Source organism: Rhodnius prolixus, unplaced genomic scaffold, assembly GCF_049639745.1.
Source record: "Rhodnius prolixus isolate KJV_2025 unplaced genomic scaffold, Rpr scaffold_10, whole genome shotgun sequence".
Lineage (NCBI taxonomy): Eukaryota > Metazoa > Arthropoda > Insecta > Hemiptera > Reduviidae > Rhodnius > Rhodnius prolixus.
The window spans coordinates 23475167-23485303 of NW_027411615.1; the positions used below are offsets into that span (position 1 = coordinate 23475167).

A 10137-nucleotide genomic window follows, 5' to 3' on the forward strand; every position below is an offset into this window, starting at 1 on the left:
TGAGTCTGGTTCCAAACTTAGTTGGATTGGTAACCAGCTAGCTACTGTGAACTACTGTCATTGTCAGTGGCTGGCCTTATCTTAATTTGGTTCGACCTAAATGGTTTCTCTCGAACTCGGTTCTTTTTCTTTTTTCTTTTTGCTTTCTATTTTCTTGAGAAATTAGGATTCTCATTTCTAAAGCATGAATAAGCGATTTATGCTTTTCTGGTCAGGGACCATAATACCAAGAAAAAATAGGGTCGGGAGAAAAGTCGATGGATTCTTCCCCAACTCTTGCCTGCTCAAGATTTTTTTTTTTTGTAGCGTTTAAAAAAAAACTACCCATCTCTCCGACGAAATAGCGATTGGCATTTAGGTTCATTCTCATCTATTTAAATCTTACAAGTTGCGCTGTTCTTTCATTAATAATTCTTTTCTCTTTCCTTCATTTTTTCTCTTGATCATACCTGTGAGAACTTCAATAGTTCTTGTAATATTTTAATATTGGGCACATGTCCGTCACTGTTCAAGTACAACCATGTGTGTAAGCTTACCACACTCATTTCAAATGTAGTAGGTGGAATTTTTTCATTCCTTGCTCAAATTGCAAAATAAACAAGTGTGGACCAATGCGAATGACATAAAAAAAAAAAAAAAATAGAAAAAATGAACCGGACAATTAATTTAAGTAGAAATCTTAAAATTAGCTCATTTATAGAGTTAGCTTATTAGTTCATATAGTGCACTTTATAAAAAGGGTCATGGAGGCATTTCTCATGGACAATGACACCAAAAGCATTGTAACTCCATATACAAACTCATACCGAGTACAGAATTATGCAGAAATAAAGAACGAGTAAGGGTAGCAAGTGTAACTAAAAACTGTAGAAAGAAAGGAAAAAAGTAATAATATAATTTACAATTACAAATGAATTTTCACATAATGGCACATGAAATGAATATTTACGTTTTAAATATTTGAATTAAAGTTCATTGTTATAATAATATATAAAAATGACTGTTACGTTGTTTTCATTAATTCATCAAACTGGTAAAACTTGTTGAATTAATGAATTAGCATTCCTTACCTCTGTATTATCTTCCGCTTTATTAGGAATACTTCAGGAAAATAAAATGAAGTATTGTGAAGGTCACAGTTTGTATTGTCACCTTTACCAGTTAGAATTAGTTCAATCAATTCTTGAAAGACGACAAGGGCATTAACTCTATAATGTGAGATCTGGTTTATCTGCTCTAATGTTAATGTTATTATTAATTATTGTTTTTGTTTTTAAATTAGTAAAAGGTGGTACCTATTGTAATTGTGGAGTTTTTCGATTTTTAGTTAGTTTTGAATACACCTTAGTAATTTTGGAAGCTATTTGACTTGCATTTAGTAACTAAATTTAGGAATGTTCTAAAGTCCGTTCCAAAGTGAGTTAGAAAAAGTGGTTTTTGCATATTGGTCTATGTGTGGGTGAAAAGACAGTCAGTTATGTATATATGTATGTGGTGTGTGTATATGAATATGTAAATTTTGGGATAGTTCATTTTTAGTTCATTGCTTCAAACTTAGTATACTGATTGTATCTGTATAGATCAAGAAATTGAAACATTTACTTACTGTAAACTCCATATTAAGGCAGTTTTGAAGTAACTTAAGTTTTGATGGTATTTATCTTTTTTCTAAAGAACATGTAATGTACGGACTCAATATCTTTATAATATTAATAGGTAGAAAGATTATAAATTTGTTAAAAATTAGTAAAGCAAAAATGTCCATTTTACAGAATAAATTTTGTAGTTTGTAGCTGTTTTTTCACACAAAATATTATCAAAAAAATTAAGAAAATTAAGAGTGTAAGATTTTTATTTATTTATTTATTTTACTAAACAAATAGTTTAATTTACCCAAAGAAAATAAAGAATGAATGATCATTTAAATCATGGCTGCTAAAGAATCTAAATTTATTTAGAACCAAAGGAAATACTTTATCAGTGACACTATGTTAAGTAAATCTTTTAATGAATAAAATATTGAAAATAATCATTCCCTTTTTCTGCATTTTTATCCGATCACAGTTTGTACCAAAGCATAAAATTAAAATAATTTTTTTTTTGTAATTTTTATTTCAAATATTAAAACCTAATTTGAATAGGGAACGCACTAAAATTAATAAAACCATTTAATTTTTTTTGTTTTTAGGATACATTTGATTGAATTGAAAACCAGTGTTATGGCTCTGGAAGCGCAGACACTTTCTTCTAAATTCGTTTCCTTGGCTACAATGTTAATGAAGGTGCCTTTAGCATTTTTAAGCGTAATGTCTTCTGAGTCACGATGAATTTATCTATAGCGCGCTAGGAATGCCTGGCATTTTATTGTCATTGTTAGAGGCACACAAAAATTAGAAGAAATTAACAGTTGAATTATAAATCTGTTTTAATTTAAATTTAGAAACTAGATTACATATAATACAGAAACATTGTAAAATAATAATAATAAAAATATATGGAAAACGAGTTTTTTAAAATATAAATTAAATAGAAACTAACTATAAATAAATGTATAAAAAAAAATTATTTAAACTAATGGATTTCTGCAGAATTGTTTATCTACCCAAGCCCTTCAAATTGTCATACAAATTGTGGATTCATGAAAACTACGGGCCTTACTGTACTACAATATTAAAAACCTTACTATTCATCTAAGAAAAGGCGTGCGTTGAATCTATATACTATTATATTATTAATACTATCACTAATGCATTAGTGATTAGTAGACCGCCTGGATTGGTTTCAAAATTTCGAGGCTTTCCGTGTAGCAGTCAAGTCAAATCCAAATGCAAATATCTTTCTAATTGCTGTAGAATTCTAAAAGCTGCGATCACCGTACAATAGGAAAGGTAAATAGGAGATGTAGGATAATGCCATATTAACTAACTGCTCAACAGGATACTAGCTAATTGGATTCTGGCTAACTTCTCTTAAAAAGCCACTTACCGCCACTTCAGTTTTTTACATACATAAAACGAAGGTACGAAGCTAAGGAAGCAAAATGTAATATGTATATAAATAGAATTGCAGCTGCTATTTGATGAAATCCAACTACATAAAACAAAAAAGCATTTAACTTCAAAATATGCCCTCCATATTTTTAGTTTAAAAAAAAAAAAAAAATGGTTTTTTCTTTTATTTATTCATTTATATTTTTTGAGCGCTGAACCATTGTGGATATTAGGCAATTATCATAGTAACTCGTCTTGTATCGAATTTGTTCAGTGCCGCCTTATAATACAGAAGAATAACTACTTACTTAAAATAATGTAGATAAAGAGTTTGGTTTCAACTGAACATACATTAAATCGAAAAATTCATATGGATTCAATAAGCATATGTTTAATCTATTCTTTCATAGCAACAAATCCCCATAACTACGTTAGGGGCACTCAATAGTTTAAGTTAAATTGGGAATACTCTCAAATAATCCTTTTTTTTTTTTAAAAAAGTGCTGTTTTTTGGAAAGTGATATGGAAGAACTGCCGAAAATTCCCGGGAATACATTCCCAGATTTTACAGTAAGTTTCTGCATTATTTATTTTTTGGAAAATTTTCTTTAACTTTACTGATACTATGCAAACTGGCTTACAAAACCATTACACAAAACATTAAAAATATTAAAAGTACAAAACTGGCAATTTTATTCTATTTTTCACAAATCCTTTAAATATTTTCTCTTCTAATTTTTCGCTGCCATCCTCAAAGTCAGTTTGAATATCTGATTATAAAATTCTTTCATATCATTTGTTTTATATATACAAGTTTCATTGCTAATAATTTATTTATTTCTTTGAAAAGAAATTTTCCAGATTTTATTGAAGGCTTGCTACAGTTATTAAAAAAAAGTATTAATTAGATATCACAAAAATTAATTAATATTAGAGAGAATAGGATCTTCCTCAATACTTTTATAGTTTAATAACTTTTTTGGCATTGATTGAGCACAATTTTTTAATTCCTTTAAAATTTCACAGCGTACGGAATTCAATGTTCCACATCATTTTGATTGGCAGAATGGTTATCCTGTGGTAAAAGCAATACACGTCGGAATTGGAAAATACCCGCTTGACACTCAAAGTATAGCATATGCTTTTGATAACGAAAGCGCCAGGTTTTTAATATTTGGCCTTTTCTTATAAGTATCCTTAAAAAGTTAAAAATTAAAGTTTTGATTTAATTTTATTTGAATTAATTCATTCCTAAATTTGTCTCGGAGAACATTTAATCTGAAATTTTAAACAAATTTTAAGGCTTGATCCATCAATGGTGTATGGAAAGACAAAAACCTACTTGCCACCTGTTTTTAAGCCTCACTTTGTATTATACGATAAGAAATGTCTTTCATTCAAAGGATACATGACTGAATTAATAAACAATGAAACAAGGGTGCGCTTTGTTATAGTCACTTATTTTCTAGAAGATGATTCTCTGACAGTTCTAGAACCACCGACAATTGTAAGTTTAAGGAAATATTTAACATTTTCGTATTTAGAACATAAATTTTATAGAAGCTTCTCATGAATCTAAATGACAAACAAACGTAGATCAATAATAATAATAAAATCTAAAGACTTCCTCGAACTACGTACATTCCCCTTATTACTTTATCTTACCAGTTACCATCGTCTTAAATTTACAAAACTTAGTCTTTCCAAAAAAATGAAATAAATGTTTTTATGAACTAGTACAGGTCATAAAATGACCAAAATTCCAATGCTTTTAATGCGCGATCGTTGTTTGTAGGTACGAAATTTCTCTTAAGAAGTAACTCGAGGAAAACTCAAATTTGGTTTTACGATTTAGAACTTGGGTTTTTATTTCGGCTGAAATCTCCTGTTTTGCCTTTGAGTGCATATTTATGCATGTAATTAATGATAGCACAGCACTATTATAATTATTCAAGAAAAATAAAACAAAAATATATAAGTTTTAGTATACACAATATCAACTAAATTCAAGATAAAGCTAGAAAAATATGAAGTAAAAACTACAATTATTAATGCTACATCTTTACGCTTGTATACAGTCATTTATTCGTACCACTCTAGGAGCAAATTATTCGATTTAATCAATTATTCGAACCTTCAGTTGGTGAAAATATCAATTGTCCCTACTGTAGGTGCTAATAACATTCATCACCTTTCTTTAATTTTCCTATTACATACTAAAACAGCTCCAAAAAAATCTTGGAGTAAATAAATATAGCCATGTGTTTTTTTTTAATTAAAAACATTTCATCATGAGTCCACGTCCTAAAAAAGTTTCTTTTATAAGAACTAGATATAATTTATTGAATTTGTCTTATTTGAAAGCAGAAACAAATTCAAAGTTTGTACTTAATTTGTTATCAAGAGACAGCGTTTGATGACCAACACTTGATTTCTGTGTTTTTTTGTTGTTTTTTTTTGTAATTCCTGAGTCTCTTGAAATAAGTGTTGTCATGAAATGGCTTTCTTACACATGCTGAGCTATTTTCTTCGTAGCATAAGTGGAAATTCACTTGCATGGATTATAAAACATTTGTTCTAACATGCGCTATAACATGCAACCAAACATACAAATATAACTATGACAATTAATGGACAGAAAAAAAAAACTTTAATTGAAGTCAAACTGGAAAGCTCTAAGTATGTGCTCTTTTCTCAGATGTTTTTAAAAAATTTTACTCTAATTCTGATAAATAATCACTTTGGGATGATTCTCCTCCAAAGCGAATTTACTGTGCACATTATTAGAACTAAGTTAAAGGCTGCTATTATTTAACTATAGTACAGTGTTTTATACTAATTAGAATGCAGGTTTTCCTCAAGGAAAATTAGTTACTAGAGGAAGATATCCTCGGGATAATTCAGGTCAATTGTTCCACTGGAAGGATTTAAACGTTGGCATGGATCTTACCCTCAACGCAAAGACGTTTCACCTATATTCATGTGACAAATTCACCAGGGTAATTAATTAATTTTGAACATATAATATGGTTAAATATGTTTTATTCATTATTTATTTATTTATTTATTTATTTTTTAAAGGAATATTTGACAAGTCAAGGAATGGAAATTAACGGCAATGAAGAATGTCCAACAGATGCTTACACAGAACAAAGAAAAGGGCTTACAAAACCTAAATCTCATATAACAGCGGACAGTCCTGGGAAAATAAAATCGTTATTAGAAGGAAAAGTTCTGAGGTTTGTAAATTAATATTGTTTTCTTGCAAAGATGAAGATGTTATGGGCAATAAGCAACGCAGAATCTCTAAATAAATAGATGAGATATTTCATCCTGCATTAGTTGATCCTCATTTTCTATCGTCAGAGTGGAGGCCTTAAAGAGCTACCACCCATCAACTTGGCAAAGTTCACCCCAAACTTTCTCACACTCCTCCTTAGACTATCTTTTTTTATTAAAGCTAGTCTTAGGAGGAGAGAAAAATTGTATATAACTTAAACTGGTATCATAGAGAATAGTTTGGCGCTATTGTCACTATTACTTTGTCTTCTGGTAGTTGTCTCCATTTTGGATTTTTTGATATTTTCTTCTGTCTTTTTTCTAGCATTTCAAAGCAGTAAAACAGTTCCTACTGTCTTTCTTTCCATTCTTTTGTTTAACTACCTACCCTACTTTAAAAACACTATTCTGTAGCCAACTCCACTAGCCTTTGCAGTAAAAAATCCAGCAGTACCCTTGCCAGAATACTGGTACAAAAGTGATTATAATAGAACTATACAAATGACGTTCTTTTTTGTTGGTAGGTTCCAAGCAATATGGGATGATGACAGCCTAGAATATGCAGAGAAGACTCTTTATACAATAAGTTATTTTCTTGAAAATAATACAATAGAAATAAAGGAAATAAGACCGCCAAACAGTGGTAAGGAGGGACCAACAAAAATTATGGCCAGAAGAAAAGTTCCAAAATGCGTGCGAGAAATACAGGGTAACAGGCTTTTAATATTATATACAAGTATTTAATACAAATATTAATAGAACTATCTGATTGATTTCTTTTTTTTTTTACATACATTTTGTGTTTCAAGTATTTTCAATTTCTAATATATTCTTCCTATACAACAGATACCTTACCAGTATACCTAGAAATGACGGAGGAAGATGTGAATAAATATCTAGAGCCGCTTGATTTTTTGGTAGGGAAAACTATAAATATTTTTTATCGAAGGTAACTATTAATTCTCAAATAATAGCAAAAATTGTAAAATTATTGAGTGTACAAAAATTATATCTTAGATTTTAAAAATGTTACAGAATATATAAAATTAACTTTTATAAAAAACAGGTTTTTGTTGATTGATTGTGACGAATTTACAAGGAAATATTGTGATCAATTCTTTAAAATTTCTCAACCAGATCCAATAAAAATAGAAAAGAAGAAATTAACTAGACCAAGTCAGGTAAAATATTTTCTTTTCATTGGGTTTTACTTTTTATTAGCGTTAAACTTTTCTTTTTATACTTTTTGTTGTAGTTGTATATATTTTCATGAATTGTTGAGTTTTCTTCAATAATTTTAATTTTAATTTTTATCTAAGTCTTAAAGATAGTGGAAATTACAGCTATTAGTTTTAAGACGTGAGGATTTTCCTGAATACAATTATATTATGTTGAAGACAAGGTCTAAACAACTCACAGATATTATTAAACCGCTTCCTTTTTTTTTTAGAGTGAGAGAAATTCTAGACTCTATTGAGTGTTTTTATAAATGTTATATCCTTCTTCAAAAAACTTTTTTAATTGAGAACCTGTTTTTAAAGAAAAATGTGTGTGTATGTTGATAAGTCCGCACTGAAAAAAAGAAAAAGAAAAGGAGAGCATTTGCTGAAGCTATCCATTCAAATGATTTAAAAAGCGATAAAAGTTTCGAAAGAAAGGCAGGTTCAGGGAAGACAAAATGAATTTGAAATACTCATGGTGCAGAACTGACAGTTCTTAATTTAAAGATACATTTAGTCACTGACTGTGTGTGCAACAATACATCATATCTCTAAAAAATACATTGAAAACGAAAAATTGCAGCAATGCTGATTCTTAATATGTTCCATAAGATTAACTGAGAAAAGGAAATTAACCAGAATACTAGTAAACGTTTGTTTCCTCTATAACAATCCAGATTCATTTCACAAGATATCTGAATAATCAAAGAGCAATTTGTATCCGTTTATACAATTGCTCTACATCTTTTACAGATTTAATATATTTTTAGTTTCAATAATTTAGTTCTAGTGAAAAGTTAACAAATCTCTTCTTGAATCAATTTTTTTAAAATAATTTTAAGCTTGTTGAAATGTTTGTAGCCTCTTCCTCCTTATTTGGGATTTGGTACACCAGAGGATAGCATCCAATCTTGGCTGAGCATCATACCAAAGAAACCGAAGAAGGATGAAATGCGTATGTTCATAAATATGAGCAAGGTAAGAAATACCTTTTTCACTTTGTCAAATTTTATTTAAAGAAGGCCCAATTCACATATTTTTTTCATGCTTCAAAAGAATGTGTAAGAACGATTGTCCAAGGAAGAGTTCTTTAAATTGATATGATAGCTTTTTTATGCTATCTTATTTATATATATTTTTTAAATTTATTATTATTATTTTTAAAAATAAACGGAAAGTAACCCATCTTGAGCTTTTTTCAAACTGTAAATAATCAGCGGTTTTTCATTATTCAATTTCGAATATAAACAAGTGTATAATACGTATCAAACTAACAAATTTTTGACATGTTTGATACAACTGATTATTTTTTTTTTTAAGTTTAACTAAAGAAAGGTTGTTCTATATTCATAATATTTCAAATAAAAGTTATCTTAGAATAAATTAATTTATACTTTATGAATTATTTTCTATTTATGATACGTTTAAATATGCAGAAACTACGGTATACAGCTGAATTAGATTGGGTTCATCCCGAAGATAAAGGAAGACAGTTTGTAATAGAGTACAGATTATCTGACGGCTACATCAAGATAACTGAATTACGAATGGAGAATTCTGGCCATACAGGAGGTGGTTTTCTTAAATTTGTTCTTGTACCAAAAGAAGGTTGTGATCCAAATATGCCAGAATATGTTACACCAAGGGATTTTGTTCTCGGTAATGTAATACTTCATCTAAATCCCCCAAAATGTTATTTTACTAGGACTATTATTATTAATTCACATTCTTTTATTTTATTATTAAACTTCAAACCATTTTGTAGGAGAAGTAATATCAATATTTGGCCATCGTTTTATCATCACGGGTATGGATGTGGCAGTTTACCGGTTCATGGAGGCTAATCCTGAAAAGTTCTCAGAAGAGGCTATTAGTGATGCAAGGAGACATTTAGTTAGAGAAGGTTTATTAACCGAAGATGTAAAGGATTTAGCTGAATATAGAAAAAGAGAAGATATTTCTGAACCAGTTATTGTTGACGATGGTACTAGAATAGATAAATATCGTGCTTTGGACTTGCCGCATAAGGCAGATCCTACTAATATTCCAGAATGTAGAAGTACATATCAAGAGCAAACTGACAATTAAAGCCAATTTTTCTCCAAGTAGGAATTTTTATTAATAATTTTTATAAACTTAAAAAATTGTATTTTACATAATAGCCCAGACAAATCAGAATTTAACTTCGGAATGGAAGATAATCAGCTATAAACATGCATAAATCTTTGCTTTGGCACTTTATAAGTTGGCTCAAAAGTCTCACAGAATCTCGTGTACGCGTCACCGGAAATCAATGAGGTCACGAAAATCGGTTTATTGTAAATATCTTGTTTCCTTTGCTCTAAATGACATTTTAAGTTATTACAAAAGTTGTAGAGCACAAAATTCTTTACAAATTTGGTTCTATGCAATTTTTCACACAATCAACCGTTCTTGAGATAGAGCGCGAAGAGTGGGAAGCGTTTAGCCGTGTGCATAGTAACGTTAGGTCAAACTGTGTAATACATTAAATAATAAATGTTATTTAGAGCACCTTTAAATATTGAGTTTTGGTAATTTTGTGGTGGTATTTTTTAAAATCAATATATTGCAACCGTATTTTCAATATATTTTAAACTTCTACTACTCTAACTGATAATAAGGTAGTA

General features: G+C 29.3%; 2 protein-coding genes across 6 annotated transcripts in view; both read left to right on the forward strand.

The window, feature by feature from the left end:
* LOC141456897 (uncharacterized) overlaps nt 1–2500 on the forward strand; it is a 68408-nt gene extending 65908 nt beyond the window's left edge. For all 4 annotated transcript variants that reach the window (XM_074133273.1, XM_074133275.1, XM_074133274.1 and 1 more), the window contains exon 7: nt 2189–2500. In XM_074133273.1, the coding sequence (XP_073989374.1) occupies nt 2189–2327 (139 nt within the window). In that variant the 3' untranslated portion in view covers nt 2328–2500. The remainder of the gene's footprint in view (nt 1–2188) is intronic.
* Nucleotides 2501–3398: 898 nt separating this feature from the next.
* LOC141457142 (EF-hand domain-containing protein 1-like) lies at nt 3399–9594 on the forward strand. Of its 2 annotated transcripts, XM_074133704.1 has the most exons (11): nt 3399–3560; nt 4017–4153; nt 4293–4497; nt 5834–5989; nt 6072–6229; nt 6794–6978; nt 7116–7218; nt 7336–7450; nt 8351–8467; nt 8926–9148; nt 9255–9594. In XM_074133704.1, exons 1-11 carry the CDS (start codon nt 3513–3515, stop codon nt 9575–9577), a joined length of 1770 nt encoding a protein of 589 aa, XP_073989805.1. In that variant the 5' UTR covers nt 3399–3512; the 3' UTR covers nt 9578–9594. The 2 variants fall into 2 exon arrangements, with proteins under 2 accessions (XP_073989805.1, XP_073989806.1); XM_074133705.1 differs by lacking the exon at nt 3399–3560 and having other exon boundaries at nt 4017–4119.
* The last annotated feature ends 543 nt before the right edge of the window (nt 9595–10137 follow it).

Coding starts and splice junctions, on each gene's coding strand:
- LOC141457142 (XM_074133704.1), top strand. CDS start 3,513: ATGGAAGAACTGCCGAAAATTCCCGGGAATACATTCCCAGATTTTACA. Junction 3,561..4,016: donor ATACATTCCCAGATTTTACA/GTAAGTTTCTGC, acceptor AAAATTTCACAG/CGTACGGAATTCAATGTTCC. Junction 6,979..7,115: donor ATGCGTGCGAGAAATACAGG/GTAACAGGCTTT, acceptor CCTATACAACAG/ATACCTTACCAGTATACCTA.